At 42.7% G+C, this 14506-nt stretch overlaps 1 protein-coding gene across 1 annotated transcript in view; it reads left to right on the forward strand.

Moving 5' to 3' along the window:
• Window positions 1-1770: 1770 nt before the first annotated feature.
• ASB11 (ankyrin repeat and SOCS box containing 11) overlaps window positions 1771-14506 on the forward strand; it is a 25370-nt gene continuing 12634 nt past the window's right edge. The window contains exons 1-2 of the mRNA XM_007466338.1: window positions 1771-1951; window positions 10608-10687. Of these exons, the coding sequence (XP_007466400.1) occupies window positions 1771-1951; window positions 10608-10687 (261 nt within the window). The remainder of the gene's footprint in view (window positions 1952-10607; window positions 10688-14506) is intronic.

Consider the following 14506-nt stretch of genomic DNA (forward strand, 5'->3'; position numbering starts at 1 on the left):
CCGCTGCGGAGCACAGGCTCCGGACGCGCAGGCTCAGCGGCCGTGGCTCACGGGCCCAGCTGCTCTGCGGCATGTGGGATCTTCCCGGACCGGGGCACGAACCCGTGTCCCCTGCATTGGCAGGCGGACTCTCAACCACTGCGCCACCAGGGAAGCCCTCATGGCCAGCTTTTCTGGTATGTAAAACAAAAAGAACAGCCAGGTTTTAAATGAAAATTAGGGCGAAAACAAGATTGAATGGTGTTATGTAATACTAGATACACCACTGGGCTGACGTGAGTAAATGATCACCTTCTTACAGAACAATTGGAGAAAGAGACATGAAAAGAACTGAAATACTTGTGTTGATGTATTTTCATACGCTGGCACGCTACCAGGTAATCTAAGCTTGGTAAAGTAACCTTATATGTTAATATATGTCCTTGAGAATGGAAACCGCACAAGCTCGTGATGGCGTGGTGATACACAGAAATGGGTACGTTGTATATTGTGACTCAAGGCTGATTCTCATGCCTTACCCTTTTCACAGAGTACAGGGAGGCGGTTCTTACATAGGGAGTCATTCTGTTTTGCCTGAGTGCTAGGAGAAACTCCCGTATTTTTGCATGAAGCATTTATTTAAAAAGATTGATTTAGTTCTCTCCTTTGGGCTTGTTTTTTCCAATAGGTTGTAGAAATTTAGAAAATCTAATATAGCCAAGAATGAAACAGGAGACCTAGAGTTTCCTCATCTGTTTTTCCCAGGTGAGGAAAATTACACATAAATCAATTTTACCGGTGTTGGCCAGCTGATGCATGTCAAAGAATCAGGGTTACAAGAGAATATTGTCCAGCGAGGGAAGGTACTGATTCACAGAATCTTTGGGTACTTCACGCAGAACCTAGATCATCTTCATCCATTTCATTGCAAGTCCTCCACGATCGACTATAGCCCACATTTTCCAGAACAAGGCACCACCTTTACTGACACCTACAATGGGAAGTAAAAGACCAGGAATGTTGCCGGAGGACTTTGTCATGATGAAACTATTCCAGGCAGTGGTCTAATGCTTCCAGTCTGGAGAGGCCTCCAAGCTGGGCCTTTTAGGGGCTTCCCTGGCGGTCCAGTGGTCAAGACTCCACACTTCCACTGCAGGGGGCACGGGTTCAATCCCTGGTTGGAGAACTAAGATCCCACATGCCGTGTGGTGCAGCCAAAAGAAAAAAATCAAGCTGGGCCTTTTATTAAATACTGCCTTAGAGTAAATAATCTTTCTTAACTGGTCATATTTTAGATTTGGGCTTTATCTCCCATAAACCTCAGGATGCAGAGGAAATGAAACGTTCCAGGGGCTGGTACTTCCCACCAAGAGCATAGAATGCATTAGCACTTCTTTTCATGAGCTTGAAGTAACTTGCTTTGTCCCCGTGGGATCTGAAAGGTTTGTTCTGTCTTTCCAATCCTGCCTTCCAATATAATGTAGCAAAAACTGGGATTTAGGAGTAAAAACGTTTTGGACCTGAATCCTGTTTGATAAACAACACTGAGGAATGTAGGTCCAGAACTATTGGGTGTTTCTGGTTTGAAGGAAGTTTCTTTAGTTCATTTAACATTGCCATGAATGTCAGTGCATGCAGTCGCCAAGTCACAGTTAGCTTAGAATCTACAAACTCAGTTCTCTGTAACAGGAACACGGAGAGCTAGAAGGTTTAAAATAGATGTCATATGATACCGATTATAACTCAGTGAAATTTTGCAGTCCCAAGAACCTATACAGAGTGTGAACCAAAATGGAGGACGGTCCCGTTTCCTTTGACTTTAAAAACATTTTTATTACAATGTTTGCTACTTTTTTTTTCTTCAAGCTTTTAATTAAAGTGTTCTTGGCGCTCCTAACCCATTTCTATATCGTCAAAGGAAATAGAAAAGAAGCGGCTAGGATAGCAGAAGAGATCTATGGTGAAATTTCAGGTAAAAATACATGTATTTGTTCCCAATACTTTAAAAGAAACCTCCTAGATAATTCATATGAATAATATTTCTAGAAGGCAGATTTTATTTAACTTTGGCTTTGAGTGGGTAGTTTTAAAAAATTATTATTTAAAGTAGCAAATGGTGTTGACTGCACCAATTTGTGAAGGATTTTCAGCTTTCTTTTCTGCAAATTAGTAGTTTCATTAGCAGTTATTATTTAAGAAGTAAATAGACTAGTGGCTTTCTAAGAGTATTTTGGGGAAACTCATTTCTGCTAACAAAAGAATTACTTTATAGGATTATCTTCTTGAATATTTGTAATCAAGTGTTAGCAGTGCATTCTAACAAAACTGTTTTCCCCAGGAAATGGAATGACCAATAAATTTGATTTAAAGCAGCAATATATATGCTGTGTGTGTGTGTGTGTGTGTGTGTGTGTGTGTGTGTGTGTGTGTGTGTGCTGTCATTTGCAATTCGAATTGCTTAGCCACTTGTCACTGTCAGGAAAAAACCCTTCACTGAATCCATTTATGCCCAGCACCATGCAAAGCACAGCAAACAAAGGTTATTGTAATATGAAATGCCAACCTTTGGTCCAAACGTTTTAAAGTCTCCTGCTTTGTAGAATTCAGTCTCCATTTCTTTCAAGAAATGATTCACGTTAATTGTAGGGTCTAGGCTACGAAAGTAAATGAATCAGATATCTTGGTTACTGCTGGGACTGCCACTGGATAGAGGAGTATTTATTCATAAACAGAGTTCCAAATTTCCCTGTGTATTTTTAGTGTTCGCAGGGGTTCCAGGGTTACCTCATTCTTTATCTAGTATCCATTTCACCGTGCACCCTGGATTCTCTTTCAAAATAGACTTATGTTATGTGATTCCAGTACACCAGACAACTTTAAGGACTCTAGGGAACAGCAGTCTTATCCGAAGAGATAAGACCTCCAAAGACAAAGCATCAGAATGCTTCAATTAACAGGGGAAAATGAGAAGAATCTTGAAGTTTCGGGAAGTGGCAGAAGGCTCGGAGTGTGGAAAGAGGTTTCTTTTGGGGATTACATTTGTCACACGTTTCAGGGAGGTATGTCGCTTTGACTTGGTTTTTAAAAAATACTTAAAGTAACCTTAATTTCAAGTTAAACATAATCTGAAAAGCTGTTTTCTAATTTAATTTGTAAATAGGGGCAGGGGCTTTCTAGACGTTTCCATCACAGTTTTAACGTTCTCATAGATACATCATCCTCATGGCTTAAATTAGTAAAGTCCGACAGCATCAGCAAGAGTGTGTCCAAAACGTTTTCTCCTGGTGCTCGTGTGCATTATTTCTGCCCTTGTGGTCCTTAACGAAGTACTCTTAAGCAAGTTTTATAAGAGTCAAAACCTGGAGCCATAATACAGTTCTCATAAATAGAGCGCCCTCATTTTTTAGCTCAAATACCTTGTTGAAGCTCCTAGGATAATCATTTAATCTGCAAATGGCATGGTGTTCTATTGCAAGTGGCATGGTGTTCTAAAGTCAGAAATGTGTTTTTCAGTAATCACTAACAAGAAGCAGTGGGGTGAATAGTGCCTGTTAATTTCTCAGTTTAATTTCCTTCCTATATACATGTGTATGTGTGTGAGGATGGCTGCGTATACGTCTACACACCACTGACACACCCACACACGTATATAATAGTATATCCAGATTTGTTAAATAAGGCTTTCTGTAATTAGGGAATAATACGCCAGAAACAGTGGTTTTTACATGATTCCCACAGCGCTTTTTCTTTTGACACTGTTAACAGATACTATATATATATATTTAAAGCTAGACATTTTAAAAACCAAGAACAAAATTTTGTCTAAGTGTTCAACTCAAACCAGAAATTACCTTTGCTGCTTGTTGGTCAGACAAATGTTTGTTGGGAAAATATGTGACATTTAATCAGTAAGTCAGCTAATCGACTTACTAAAATCTCAGAATTTCTTGAGTCCAGTAGCACATTCTGTTCCTGTAACTATCGTCAGTGTTGTCAAAAACAAGGGGAGGCAGTAAAAAACTCAGCCAGGGCAGAGTTTAGCCTGTCATAGGTCCTGGCACTTCTCTTTTAGAAGCTGCACCTAGCATCACATCCCTTATTAAATATCTTTTTTTTTTTTTTTTTTTTGGCTGTAAAATTTTTTGGAAAGTTTTTTTTCATATTCTGGAGTACATCATTCGATACTTTCCTTGTGGTTTAAACTATTACTTTTGTAAATAAGTCATCAGAATTGAGTTCAGGCTATGTTTGGTTGGCTGTACTTAGTTTTTTCCGGCTTCTTTGTGTAATTTGTCAATAATATATATATATTTTTAAGTTTGAAACATTGTCATTGGCCCTTGATATTCTTATATCTAGAGCACCAGATGCATCACTGGCCCCTGCCTTCAGGCCATAGATATTTCTGCAGGCACTCTCTCTCCCAAGAGACATGGGGTATGATTTTTCAACCTTTGCTAATTTGGCCAGAACTGAAGCTATATTTAGTACAGTGACTTGGTCATCACACTTGATAAAAATAAAGTGTAGATGCAGGTTGATAATCTCTTACTGACAATCCTCGGGCCAGATGTTTTAGGATTCCGGAGTCTGGAGGATACTAGAATCATTATGCAGCGTGTATACTGTATACGATGTGGCACTCCCAGCAGGACCTGGAGCTTCCTCCTGTAATCAGACGTTTTGATATTTCTATAGTGAAAAATATCGACATTCACACTAAGTGAAAATACAAATTAAAAATAATAGTTTGCTAAACCTGAGTCCTGACCATGTTCTGCTGCCAAAGGAGCTTGTTTCCAACTTGGTTTTCAGAACTGGGGGAAATTTACAATTGCAGGTAAGAGATTGTGGAGTTACTGTACCCTTTAAAAAAATGAGTTCTATTCTAAGTGTTTTGCCTAAAATCAGTTGTCCTTGTTTTTCTAAATTCAAAGGACTGACCTTGATTTGATGGCCACGCCTCTGCCTGACTCACCCTCCTGACTCCTTTTCTCTATCCTTCCCATGTCAACAGTTTTTTTCCCTCCTTTGGTCCATTCCTGCCCCGTCCTCCACCTCACCTTGTTCAGTGTTGCTGCTTGTCTCTTCAAGCCTTGGTCCCCCCATCCTCTGAGTGGTTATATATCACAGGTGCCTGCTGGCTTTCCCAAGTTGGGACACACAGCACTCAGCAGGGGCTTTGCCACCCAACCTGTCGTCTTCACCTCAGCTCTCCTGCTCCTAATGGGTTCAAAGGAAGCTTCTTTCTAACACATTACAAAGAGATGTTCATTGACTGTAGTTCATCTCCTGGCCAGAGCTGAGTGTTGTAGAGGGTACACTTTTTTTTGTTTGTTTTTTGTCGTACACAGGCCTCTCACTGCTGTGGCCTCTCCCGTTGCAGAGCACAGGCTCCGGACGCGCAGGCTCAGCGGCCATGGTTCGCGGGCCCAGCCGCTCCGCGGCATGTGGGATCTTCCCGGACCTGGGCACACACCCACGTCCCCTGCATCAACGCGCAGGCTCAGCGGCCATGGTTCGCGGGCCCAGCCGCTCCGCGGCATGTGGGATCTTCCCGGACTGGGGCACGAACCCGTGTCCCCTGCACTGGGAGGCAGACTCTCAACCACTGCGCCACCAGGGAAGCCCAGGGTACACGTTTTAACTCAATTGTATTAGAATACTTTTGATACCTTGGGAGATTTCTTGTAATATGTTCTTTTTTCCAGTTACTTTTATTTTACTTAAGATATCCTTAACTCTGTTAGGCTCTTGCCTATATTTTGGTTCAAATTTGAATTTTCTATATTTTTTTGATAAGTGCTACAGGAGAAAATATTCCTTCATATGATTTTGGAACTTGAATAAAGCGAATAAAGATTGTTTCATGGGCACTGGAGATAATGACCAGTCAGGCAGTTAAAAAAATAAATAAACCAGTCGTCTCAAATACTTGTCGGAATTAGGCAGGGTAAAAATTGCAAAAAAAAAATTTAAAAATAATAATTGATTTTTATCTTGAATTCTTGGAGCTCGGACACCCATATTCCATCTGAACCCATTTTGTTATTGAAATCTATGGTTTTAGACATTGTCATGAATTTGTTATTCAGAGAGCCTGAGAACTAGAGAGAGAAATCACATTCTGAGAAAAAGTCAAAGGGGGGAATGAAAATGTACTTGAACATTTTCCATACACCTCATCAGGAACAAGTAAACATATTTGTACAGTAAACAATCTTCAAAATGTGCCTGCAGCCCTGTGACACAGGCAGCGTGCCAAATAACTCAAAATAGACTCTGCCTTAGAAGCGAAGGATTGATTGCTACTTCAGCATTCATTTATCTGGAGATCTTACATACATATTTCCTGAAAGGAATGGAAAAACTCCCTAGCCGGCAAATAACTTTTATCCTCAGTTTCTCGCAATTAGCTCCAATTTGCAAAACAAGAATGATAAGAGCAAGAGGCTGTGTGTTGGGAATCAGAATAGAAAAACAGAAGAGCCCACCGTGGCAGAGTTTCTGGAAAAGCGTTTTGTGTGAAAACCCTTCAAGGTCCTTTGAAGCAAGTGCTGGAAAACAGAGTGACCGGAAAGGTGACTTCCAGGAGAGTGGCTTTATTTCCAGTTGGGAAACCGAAATGACTTCCACATTTAAGGCGATCCAATTGATTTATTTCATGTTATTTACAGAGAGAAGGGGGATGTAGGAAGGCACCTCCCCAACAAGTCAATCTACCAGGAGGATGGGCAGGATAGAAAAACCAGTAGTTCTTAAAACCAGAACGGGGTGCGTTCTCAAACTGACTCCTCAAATAGGGAGAAAGAGAGCTGGAAAGCAGTGGCGAGGAGACAGAAGCCCAGGACCACCCACCCTTCCCTCTTCCTCCCTGGATCAGAAGATGGCCTGCACACTTGCGTCCGCCTCGGAAGCCTGGGGTGGGAGTTGGGGGTAGCAGACGATGCTGTATTGATGGGGGACACTAGGAGGGGTGGCCAAGTGCCAGTGCGTAGGAAAGGCACTGGGTGTGAGACATGCAGTTGAGGCCGAGTGCACAGGACTGGTCCCCTCTTCCAGGCCGCTAGGGAGACATCTCCCCATCCCTCTAGCTTCTCCCCACCCCCACGGCACCAGAGGGGCTGTTGGCACCTCAAGAAGGAAGTGAGAACATGCTGCCCTTCCTCGGGCGGAGAGGGGGCCATCCCCTGCCCTGAGAGTGGGCAGAGGAGTGGAGATGACAGTTTTAAAGCAGACTGACCAGTAGACTGGTGGTCTTGAAATCTCTTTCTTGAAGTATGCCATAAATACAGATAAGTGCACAAACCGCAAAGCGGACAGCTGGGTGAGTTTTCGCCATGGAGTGCCAGCTCCCAAGAACAAGAAACTGCCCGTTATCAGCATGACCCTCAGCCCACCCACCTCCAGTCAGTCCCTGCCCCTTCTCATGGTACTTTTGACTCCTAACGCCCGAAGTGAGTCTGGCCCTTTTGTACTTTATGGAAATGGGGTCATCTGGCACATCCTCTTCTGTGCAGGGCCGCCTTCATCAGCGTGATGTTTGAGAGATCTGTCCAGGCCGTGTGTACGGATGGCGTGGGTCTTAGGGGGCTGAGGGGTAACAGAAATTTACTAGAAACAGGATGAAATCGTGGTTAAGGTGCCTGTTTCCCAGCAGGAAAGGGGACACCGCAGCCCGCTTGGAGGCAAGTTTTAGAAATAATAAAGCCATTTCATGTTGCTGTTCTAAGTTAATAATAGCAAGTTGCCATTTAAATCCTGGTGTGAAGCAAATACTTAGAGTACCTTCAGGTGACTCGGTTGACTGGCTATTGTTAGAACAAAAGAATAACAAAGCCACAGGTGTGGGTTTGCTTCTTAGGTTGGTCAGGACGCTGAGTTGCCATCCATGGGGGAAGACCGTCCTTCCAAACTCGGTGCTTGTCCCTCTCCAAGCCTGATGAGGCGAGAGGGCGACGCGTCTGGCGCACACTTCATATTGAATGGGATGGAGATGTAGTCGAAGAAAACCAAGGCTGACTACTGAGGGTTCTGTGCTTACGTTGTCTCATTGTTCCTAGCTTATGCAAATGATCAGTGTCCAAAGAGGTTGAAAAATCCTCCGCTCATCAGCTTTTAACTGACTCGGGAACAAGTGGACATACAAACGCAATATATTTTCAGGTTAAAATTGTTGTCTGTTTTTCTTACTAGAAAAAGTATTCTACATATCAGAAGTATGCAATTCACCAGTGATTAGATAGATAGATTGATTGATAGATTAATAGATGGATAGATATAGTTAGATATAGATAGATATACACTTTTTATTTTGGAACTAAAGTGGTACAAAGAATTCCCACTTCTCTTTGCCCAGACTCCATTCATGTTTATCCAACTGTCCAGTTAACATCCTTGATAGCAAAAGGATCCAATCCGGGCACATGTTGCCTTTAGATGTTGTGTCTCATCAGCCTCCTTCAATCTGGTTACAGACCAATTAGTTTTGAGAACATCCCTCAGTTTGAGTTGGTTTGAGGTGTCCTCACGATTAGATTCAGGCTATGCATTTTGAGCAGGAATATTCCCAGCAACGCTGTGTTCTTTTCACTGCGTTCCCTCCAGTAGTATGTGATGTGGCTCATTGTGTTCCAACAGATGGCACACTGTGCCAATTGGTTCCATCGCTTCTGAGGTTAATTTTGATCCCCAGGGTAAGGTGGTGCCTACCATTTCGTTCCACTGTACAATTACCCCTGTTCCCTTGATAACTATGTAATTATTTTGTGGGGAGATAATTTGAGGCCGATTCTATTATTTCTCCTACGTGTCTGAAGTTGGTGTTCTACTATGAGGAAGAGCTTTCTCTTCTCCCTGTTTATATATTCATTTGTATCAGTGAGGCCTTATAGATTCCTGTTTTATTTGCTGGGGTATAATCATGATTTATTTTCATGCTCAAATCGTCCCGTATTTGGCCAGTGGAAGCCCCTTCAAGGCAGCTTCTGTACTTTTTGACATTTCCCATCGTTCATTGAGCACTTCCTTACTTTCTGGCAAGATGTTTGCGGCCCATCTTACATTTTTCCTGGCATTTCAGCCTTGGAGTCAGCCATTTCTCCAAGCAGCCTTGGTTTAGGTTTTCTCAGTATACAGTGCTATTCTGTCTATCTAGCTATATCTATATATCTGTCTATGGGTAGAGATATATAGATATATCTGTAGAGAGAGAACCAGATGGGTCACCAGATCCTACCTTCAGCCCATAGATATTTCTGTAGACACCATCTTTCCATATACACACATATATTGAAAATCACATTTTCATACCAGTTGCTCTAATTGTTCCAATTTCAATCCAACCCTGTAGAATTCATTCTAGCTTTCTCCCTTTTCAAAACCCAGAGGGTTAGAGAAGATAAAAATTGAGTTTCAATGTAAGAAGAGGTTTTATGGAAATGTTTAGAGCCTTGGTTCTCATCCACTGGAAAATTTCAGTCTCTCCATGAGGACACACTACTTCAAGTTCACATAATTCCATATTTGTTGGGATTGTTTTTGTCAAGGTTGTAGGTATGGGAAAACCTGAACTCTTAGTACCATCCAGATCACCTAGAAAAAGGTGATAAGATGGGCCTTTTGTGTTAAACCCAAACTGTATGACGTGCTTATCAATGTATGAAGAGCACAGTTATAATTTGAAGAATGCCCCGATTTTGCAAACCAGTGTAGGTTTTCTTCCAAAACATGATTGCCCTTTGGCATGTTTAATAGAAGCTTACTTCTCAAATGCACACGTAAGCTTGTTAGTCTTGTTTCCTGACAAGCAATTAGCAAGAAATATACATTTGTAAGGCAGTTCTAAGGCTGTTCCTTAGAGCGCTACCCTACCACGTGTACTTATTAATCATAACTTTTCTTGAGCACCTAACATCATGGATATACTTTATTGGCCTACTTAGAGACCAAAGAACCTGCTAAATACTAGATTACTATTCCCCCACTTTACAGATCAAGCAGTGGAGGTTCAAATGATTTTAGTAACTTGCCCATTTTGGCAGAGACAGTAGTTGAGGCAGGACTGGCCCAGTGCTTAGCCATCATATTCTAACTGCCCACCAAAAACTCTTGGAGGATTATGTCATCTGAAAAACAACATTCTGCATTATGATAACAGATCGGCTTCATTACCAAAATCAAAGAACTATCTAGGGAATTTCGAACAAAACGATTTTCCCTGACCCCTTAGGGTCTCCTTCCTGGCATATAGGATGTCTTAGGGTAGGGGTGAAGGGGGAGAGGCAGGGGAAAGAAGAAAGTGGGGAAGTTCATGGACCAGCTTTGCCCTTCATTTTGACTATTCAGAGTTATCGGATTCAATCACTGGGCAGTATTTATTTGAACGAAATGTATTCCTTACGAAAACTGCCCCCTAAAGCCAGAGAGATGGTCTGTGCTCCCTCTCCACGCCCATGGACTGTATCCTCAGTGGCTGGTCACCCTGCGAGTGGCAGACCGGAGAACCTGATGCGTGGCGCCAGCTCCCCTCCCCTTCCGCCAGACCTCCTCTCACAGTGGGTGGGCACATGAACAAGCTGGAGGAAGAAGACTCCTGACCTTGACTCTGAGCTTGATGTGTGTTTCAGATTGCTGGGCCGATCGGTCTCCACTTCATGAAGCGGCAGCTCAGGGGCGCCTGCTGGCCCTGAAAACTTTAATTGCACAGGTGAGTAAACGAAAGACTTGATCCTTGGTGCTTGTGCTATGATCAAGCATCATTCTTGATCAGCTTTGACTGTAGCAGGGGTCTTGCTGGCCCCATCTGGCTCCCAGCACAGCCATTCTACATGGATGCATCCTCTCCCAGGTATTTGTTCCTCCTGCCTCTCCCTCCTTGGGGAGCTGGCTGGTTTTCTGCCCAATTCCAACCTTCCCCTTCTAGGTTTCCCTTTGCTTCATAAAAAGTTTCCCTATGAGGCTGATGGGGGATGCCCTCAAACCTGTGTTGCACTAACTCACCTTGCTCTCTCCCAGTGTGCCTTAGTAACAGCAGCCCTGAAGTTGCATAAGTCAGCTATTGCTCTGTAACAAATTACCTTGAAACACAGTGGCTGAAGACAACAAATGCTTAGAGTCTCATGGTTTCTGTAGGCCAAGGAGCAGCTTAGCTGGGTGGTTCTGGCTCCGAGTCTCTAGCAGGCTTCAAAGTATCAGCCAGGGCTGCAGTCATCTTACAGCTTGATCAGGGGAAGGATCTGCTTCTAATCTCACTCATGAGGTTGTTGGCCATTTTCAATGCCTTGATGCCTGGACCTCTCCATAGGGCTGTGTCACAAGATGGTAGCTGGCTTCCTCCACAGACAGCATGAGAAAGGGCCTAAGAAGGAAGTCTCAGTACATAACCTGTCTCCAAAGTGACATCTGATTGCTTCTGCCGTATTCTATTAATTAGATGGGAGTCAGTAAATCCTGCCCATGCCCAGGGGGAGGGGATTACACCAGTGAGCCAATACCAGGAGTCAGGACCCATCTTGATCCCTGGGAACCATCTTAGAGGCTGCCTACCCTGATGATCCACTGTTTCAAAAGCAAACATTGAAATAGGTTGACAAACGGGTAAATCTTACTCCTTTGGGAAGATTTCTTCAAGTCTTAGTTATTAAAGCTAATTTATTTTTACTTATGACTGTATCCCTAGCACCATGAATAATGACTAGAGGCCTAGTAAATATTTGTGAGATGAATGAAAGTGTACACAGGGCATTTACTTTGTTTTAGAGTCTATGTGTGTACAGAGGAGGTAAGTCATTAGATCTTTTTTCCACAGCCTAGCTACCACCAAACCTGGCTTGCTTATTTTAAATTTAAACAGCTGGACACACTGCTCTTTTTCTCTCTGTGTGTGTATGTGTGTGCCTTTTCTTTCTTTCTCCTTTATGAGTTGTGTTACTTCTTTAAAAAGTGGAGGCAAAAGGAAAACAGTACTGCCAGTAATAATCAAATGGACTTTGCACTTGATTTTATCACTTATTTATTTGTAAGCACTTAAAATTTTATTTGGTTTGATTTTTTTTCCTTCCAGTTTTATTGAGATATAACTGGCCTCCGGCACTGTATAGGTTTAAGGTGTACAGCATAATGATTTGACTTACATACCTTATGGAAGGATTATCACAATATAGTGACCATCCATTGTCTTGTATACATTTAACAGTAAAGAAATAGAAAAAAGGTTTTTCCTTATGATTAGAACTTTCAGGATTTACTCTCTTAACTTTCATGATATAACATACAGCCGTGTTAATTATATCTATCATGCTGTATCGTGCTGTGTTACATCCCTAGTATCTTCTGCTGGAAGTTTGTACCTTTTGACTCCCTCCATCCAATTCCTTCTCCCCACTGCCCCCCACCCCCACCCCCGACCTCTGGTAACCACAAATCTGATCTCTTTTTCTATGAGTTTGCTTTTGAAGTATAATTGACCTACAACACTATGTTAGTTCCTGTTATACAACAGTGATTCGATATTTCTATACATTTCAAAATAACCACCATGATAGGTCTATTTACTCTCTGTCACCAAAGAGATTACATAGTTATTGACTATATTCCCCACATTGTATATTTCATGCCCCGCTAGTTACTATCTGTCACCAAAGAGATTACATAGTTATTGACTATATTCCCCACACTGTATATTTCATGCCCTGGACTCATTTGTTTTGCAACCGAAAGTTTGTACCTCTTAATCTCCCTCATCTATTTCTCTCCTCCTCCTCCTCCGACCTCCTCCTCCTCTGTCTTGAAGCACTTAAACTGTTATTTGATTTGATTATTTTTAATATGTGACACATTCACATAGTTTCCAAATTAAAATGATAGAAAAAGGTACACAGTGAAAAGTCTTGCGCTCAGCTCCTTCTTCTTGGCCCCCGACCTCAATACTTTTATTAGTATTTAAAATTTTTAATTTTAGAATACTTTTAAAGAAGAGTTGCAAAGACAATACACAGAGTTCCAGCATACCCTTCACCCAACTTCCCCTCCTGTTAATATACATAACCATGGTACTTGAGTCAAAAATAAGAAATTAACATTGGTACAACACCATTAACTAAACTACAGGCTACTGAGACGACACCAGTCTTCCCACTAGGGTCCTTTTTCTCTTCCAGGATCCAGTCCAGGATATCACATTGCTTTTAGCACTTCTTTATTTTTAACTGTATTTTATAAGCGTGTTGCTTTCTATAGTGTCCTTCAACGTCTAAAGAACATTCTTCATGGAGAATTCTTCAGCCTTTTCTTAGTACATCCCCACTTTTTTACCCTTACACACTGGTAAAAAATGGATTATTCTACTTTATTTTCTGCTCTATTTTACGTGTAGACAGTGTGGTGTGCTGTGAGCAAAACATTAAACCAAGGGTCAGGAGCTTCTGACGATCACACTGGCTGTCACCGACAGCAGGGGAACCTCAAATCTTAATAATTTGAACTCTCTGCTCCCCCATGTTCTCACCCGCAATGACAGTGAGTCACTCTAGCTGATCTTTCAGGCCTGTCCCGCGTTACATTTGTACAGTTCCAGGGATTCTTGAGAGTTTGCATCGGATCAATGTTTTTTTTTTTTTTTTAGCACACTGCTGCCACCTTGTGGACTCTTTTTTTTTTGGCCACGCCGCGGGGCTTGCAGGATCTTAGTTCCCGGACCAGGGATTGAACCCCGGGCCCTAGGCAGTGAAAGTGCCAAGTCCGAACCACTGGACCACCAGGGGATTCCTTGTGGACTATGTTTTAAAATGCTCTTATTTTTTCTTTATTTTCTTAAAATGAAATTATATATGGGAAGAGGAAAAGAAACCTCCTTGTAATTAGATACCCAATTGTAAATATACAGTACGGCTCTGGAGTAATGACGTCATGTTCAGGACATAAACATGGACAGGACCAAGGAGGCACAAACAGGCCCTAAGATGACGATGGGACTGGCAATAGTGGGCAGTCCCAGCTGCTGGCCACAGGAGGGATGCAGCCAGCACCATGGAGGTCTGGTGGGAGGGGTTGGGAACTTAGGTTGGGGTTTGGGGTCCAGGGTCTTGCACTAGGTTTTGGAGCGTTTCAGCAGGTAGTTACGAGGCAGAGAATCAAAAGCAGAACTCAGCTGGGTCCTGGCAGAACCTAACTCCTTTCACAGATAGAAAGTGGTGATCATGGGGGCAAGCGGTAAGGGCAAAGTAGAGTCAGGGCATGAAGTTGGCCGGCAGCTAGGCTGAGCCTGGCATCTGTCAAATGGACTCCAAGGCGAGGAAAGTGGAGCACGGCACGACGGGGCGGGCAAGTGTGCTAGGACTGGGCGGAGACGCTCGGATCTGGGGAAGGAGAGGAGCGTTAGGAGAAGCCCGCGACTCCAGACCCTGTTCCTGCAGAGAGCTCGGCAGGCAGTGGAGGTCTGGCAGTCAGCATCACGGCCACTCAGGCACAGGAACCCTAGGAGCATCATCTAGTTTACTTTCTACTCTTTTTTTTTTTTTTTTTTTTT

The sequence above is a fragment of the Lipotes vexillifer genome, unplaced genomic scaffold (assembly GCF_000442215.2).
Source record: "Lipotes vexillifer unplaced genomic scaffold, Lipotes_vexillifer_v1.1 scaffold169, whole genome shotgun sequence".
Taxonomy (NCBI): domain Eukaryota; kingdom Metazoa; phylum Chordata; class Mammalia; order Artiodactyla; family Lipotidae; genus Lipotes; species Lipotes vexillifer.